General features: G+C 57.5%; 1 protein-coding gene across 1 annotated transcript in view; it reads left to right on the forward strand.

Moving 5' to 3' along the window:
* The window catches only part of ADARB2 (adenosine deaminase RNA specific B2 (inactive)), a 551,384-nt gene extending 547,752 nt beyond the window's left edge, over positions 1–3,632 (forward strand). The window contains exons 13-14 of the mRNA XM_024129558.2: positions 2,184–2,362; positions 3,456–3,632. Coding sequence (XP_023985326.1) covers positions 2,184–2,362; positions 3,456–3,632 — 356 coding nt within the window. The remainder of the gene's footprint in view (positions 1–2,183; positions 2,363–3,455) is intronic.
* Positions 3,633–4,933: the final 1,301 nt, after the last annotated feature.

Below are 4,933 nucleotides of genomic sequence, written 5' to 3' on the forward strand. Positions count from 1 at the left end.
GGACGCGCAGGCTCAGCGGCCATGGCTCACGGGCCCAGCCGCTCCGCGGCATGTGGGATCTTCCCGGACCGGGGCACGAACCCGTGTCCCCTGCATCGGCAGGCGGACTCTCAACCACTGCGCCACCAGGGAAGCCCAGCCCCAGGTTTCTTTACACACCAGACCCTGTTCCTAAAATCTAAGACCCTCTGCCAAATCCGGGGACCACGTCAGACTCCAGGGGCTCCCCGCGTCCAGGGAGGGGACTCAGCAAACTACAGCGAGGCCATGGGAGCCAGGGTCGCAGTGCCCATCCAGGACCACAGCCCCACCTTCCCTTCCCGTGACTCGGGCCGACCTGTCGCGGAGGGCGTTCCCTCACCCCCGTCCTCCCCACGAACGGTGCCTTCGGATCTGACCCAAAGCTCTGCCCGTGGCTGTGGCGCCCTACGGCCTGAGCCCGGCAGGTGATGGCCACGTACAACCTGTGGGTGGTTCTCCTGGGGGGTGGGTGCCCAGAGAGGCCTGATCTGCACGGTGCAGCTACTCACCCTCCACGAGTCCCCCCCAGAGAACGGCTCCACCATTCAGGGAAGGGACCTAACTAAACCCAGCAGCCACCCCCGTCAACGTCAAGATGAGGCACACACCCTGTCACACCAACCATGACAGCTGCTGTTACCTCCATTTATAAATGTGGAAATAGACTCACAGGAATTTAAGTGTGAAGATGCTCTATTTATCAACACCAGAAGGCCAAGTTCTCCTGACACACCCACTGTGACCCGTGGCAACGGCACAATTTCTTATCCACATAAGAATTAACAGCACAAACAAGACCAGCTGAAGAGGTGGCGACATCCACCTCGTAGGAGCTGGGGATGGGAGCCTGAGACCCACGCCTGTCTCCGGGGGGCTCAGTCCTGACTCACCATCGTCAACTGAGGGATGGGAAGGTTTGCCTCAAATTCAACGTCTGTGAAACCAGAGTCATTTTCTAAACGGTCAACAATTTCAGTAATTCTGATAAAATATCACTTTGGGCCCGTTTCAATGTCTTTCTTTCACTTTCCCTTTTCTTCTTTCTCCTGTTCTTTCTTAAAATGTTGAAGATTAATGACTTCCTGTGGTTGAGCAGCAGAAACAGCTCTGCAGCGACCCCCAAAGACCTAGAATTCCTGGTGTGGAGCTAAAAGCAAATGTTCAGTTCTCAGGTGTCTAAGTTAAAAGTAATTTCCATCTATGTTGATGAGTCAGGTGACAACTTTTCCATGTGTCCAGCTCCTTGGGTTGCCACTTGCTTCCCAGCACCAGGCTCTGCTTCCCGGTGAGATGCTGCCGGGGCCCCTGGGCCCGCCCACCCAGGGCCCTGAGAGGCCCCATCCAGCCGTCCAATCCGCCCACCGGGGGCAGGAGGCTGGAAAGAAGCAGGGTGTGGATGGGAGCAGCTGCTCAGGGGGCTGGATCCAGGGAAGGTGTCAGGAGGAGCATGGCGGGGGTGGGGGTGGGGGTCCGGGCTAAACATCCTGCAGCACTGTGGCCGCGAACACATAGGAGACCAAGGTCCTTCTCTGCTCACTCCTGCGTGACCCCAGTGGGAGCCGGGGTTGGGGGTGGAGCCAGCCCGTCAGCTGCGCGGGGAGTCGGGGGGCACGGAGGGCATGTGGCCGAGGCCCCGGGGTCAGTGCCCCTCCTCCCAGGCCACCATCTTGCATGGTTTAGCATCCTCGGCGGCCCCAGGACTTAGAAAGACCTACTCCCGGTTTAACGCTCTGCGGTCCTGAAATTCAAACCAGGGCCCAGTTTCCGGTCCCCACCGGGCTCCAGTCACCTTGCCGGGTCGGCGCCTTGCACCCTCAGAGCTCGCTTGTTTTCACTCCATTTCGTATCTCGTCAGCCAGACTGTGACCCTGGCGTCTGCCCTGTGGGGAGCGGGCAGGCAGCAGGTGCCCCGTAAACGCACGCTCTCAGCTGGCCTTTATGCGGCCCCATCTGTTCACCAGTCCACGCGACAAACATCCAGAGAAAGGGGGAAACGTGGGCAGAGTGTTATTACAGGACAGCCTTGCATTGAAAATCCTTCGAATCCAAGCCCCAGTGATGGCGCTCGGGTCGGCCGTCCACCCCGTCCCACCAGCGTGGGAACCGTCTCCCGCCCGCCCGGCCAGCAGCGCTCACGCCCGGCGCCCCGTCTCTCCCGGCAGGAGTGAGTCAGGCCGAGGCGCGGCAGCCTGGGAAGTCGCCCCACTTCAGCGTGAACTGGGTGGTGGGCACGGCGGACGTGGAGGTCATCGACGCCACCACCGGAAAGCGGAGCTGCGGCCGCTCGTCCAGGCTCTGCAAGCACAGGCTCTCGGCCCGGTGGGCGCAGCTCTACGGCAAGGTCAGTGGGGCTGGACACGGGCGGGGCCCAGGGAGCTGCCGCTTGGGCAGAGCCAGGGTGACACGGGACACGCAAACCAGCCCCAGTGTCCCTGCCCGCCCCCCGCCAACCCCAGGTGTGGCCCCTCCGAGTGGGGCCCCCGACCCGCAGCAGGGTCTCATGCTGTGGCCCCAGAAATAGGTGGAAATGGGCTCACTGGTGAACAGCTGTGGCCAGTGCAGCCCATGAGAAAGTCCATAGAAACTTCAGAGTCCATGTCATTCCAGTTCAGACAGAAGGAAATGAATGCCCAGAAAAGTTAGGGGTTCCCCCAATTACACGGCAGTGAGTGTCAGGGACGGACTGGCCAGTGGCAGGTGCCGCCCCCCGCCGACCACTTCCCCCGCTCACCGCACCCCCGACCCTGGCGCGCGGGTGGTGAAGCCAGACCCTGTCCTGCCCCGCTGGACACAGGGGCCAGTCCCGGTCCTCCCAGTGGGCTAGCAGGCGACTCCGCCTGGGACGCTGCCTTCATTCCCACGGCCCCCTCGGCCTCACCACCCACGCCGATTTGAGCCCCTAATTCTCCTCGAAAAAGAAAAAAATTATGCACAGCTTGTGTTGTTAATGGCAGACAAGTTCTGTGTTTATTTTTTTCATTAATCACTCAAACTTCTTGTGAAGCAAAGTCTCCCTAATTTCTACTGTTACTCTCTTTCTTTTTTTGGAATTTTATATGAAATTTTTTTTATCAATAGATCAAATTAGAGGGGATATTTTTCTTTGTTACTAAGGCATAATTGACATATGTACAGTGTATATATTTAAGGTGCACAACTGGGTATTTTGATACGTTGTGAAATGACCCCAGAATTGCACTCATTGACTCACGCAGCCCCTCCCATCATCCGTGTGGTGAGAGGACTTAACCTGAGATCCACCCTCTTGGCAAACTCCAAGCCCACGTGATGATCTCGCTGCTTTTCTGTTTGAAGGAAGAGAGAAGGAAAAGTGACCAGCAGGCCAGTGCCTGCTTGCCAGGCTTGAGCGGTCCTGCTGGTCGGGGCCTGTTCCCGGCAAGGGCTCACCCGTCCTCTCTCGTTCTGTCCCACAGCTGAGTGCACGGATCCCAAGCCACGGAGACACGCCGTCCATGTACTGTGAGGCCAAGCTGGGGGCACGCACCTACCAGGCTGTCAAACAGCAGCTATTCAAAGCATTCCAGAAGGCCGGCCTGGGCACCTGGGTGAGGAAGCCGCCAGAGCAAGACCAGTTCCTACTAATGCTATGAGGCCCCGGGCCGGCCCTGCGCAGCGGGCGAAGCCGTGTGTGGGTGTGGCGTGCCCTGACGGTGCTGATCTCTGTGCTGTGCATTCGTTTTCCTTTAGTGTTCAGAAACACACGCGTGTCTGATGCTCAGATGAGCAACTAGCCTTGCGTTAGGGACATGCTCCTTCTCCGACAGCTGCTCCCAAGGTGCCAGGACCGAGATCACCCACCACACCCGCCTACACACCAACAGCTCTCCCTCTTCCGTGTGTCCAAGGGAATTTCCATTTGGGCCAGAGGGTCTGAGTGGATGCCTTGAAAAGCAGTGCCGAGGCTTGGCCGGTGAGAACCAACCAGGCCCATCCCCGACGCTTTCCTCCCCGCCACGCACCTCCTGAGTGAGGGGTTCCCACGAGCACAGCGTGTGTGAGACTTCAGGATAAGCCACAAGTGAAGAGAAAAGCCATGGGCTCCTCCCCAAAGAAGCCAGTAAGGATGAACTATTATGTTCATTACTATTTAAGTTTTTCACTCCACCTCCTTTCAAAACGATTTGAGACACATAATATTAAAGAACCCCTAAAAGAAGACCAGAGAGTGAGACCATTCTTGCAGAGAGCAAAGGAACAGTTTCCAAAGCACCCGGGGGCCAAGATTTAGGGCGTGAAGAAACCACTGCTACACGTCCTGGTGACGAGGGTCCCAGATGCGCAGCCCCGGGCCCCACGCCCATGGCTTGATGCAGCTGCTTCCCTGGCAGATGACTGACCCGACCACATGGACAAGGTCTGAGCTGATAGGGTCCCCCCGAGGGAATCAATCAGGAAACCAAGTCCCAGACCAAGTCCTGCCTTTTTAACTGAGTTTTATCAGAAAGCAAGCACAGAAACTCACAGAACTGTCCCCTTAGGCCTGAGGGGCCTCCAGCTCTCTCATCTCGGTTCTCTGATCTCCATCCTGAACAATAAAAAAATTCACTTAAAGCAGCTGCAAAAGTGCAAGAGGCAGAATTCTGCCCCCTTTAGGTTCCCCCGAGCACACGGGGCGTCCGGGGTTGAGTGAGGGGCGGGATCCTGACCCCCTGTCCACGCAGGAGGGTGGCACCCCCGTGACATCTCGAGCCCATCATATGCCTTGAATTGTTTCACCGCCGAGGACTGATTTCTGGCTCCATCATGCTGGTTAACCAGCCTCTCGTTCCTCCATCTAAAAGATCTGCATCTGAGATTCATCGTCCAGAATATAAATAGCAAAGCTCTGTAGCAGCCTGGGCACCTCACTTAACCCAAGAAGGGCAAGTGCAGCATCACAAAGATCTCAACG

Source organism: Physeter macrocephalus, chromosome 11, assembly GCF_002837175.3.
Source record: "Physeter macrocephalus isolate SW-GA chromosome 11, ASM283717v5, whole genome shotgun sequence".
Lineage (NCBI taxonomy): Eukaryota > Metazoa > Chordata > Mammalia > Artiodactyla > Physeteridae > Physeter > Physeter macrocephalus.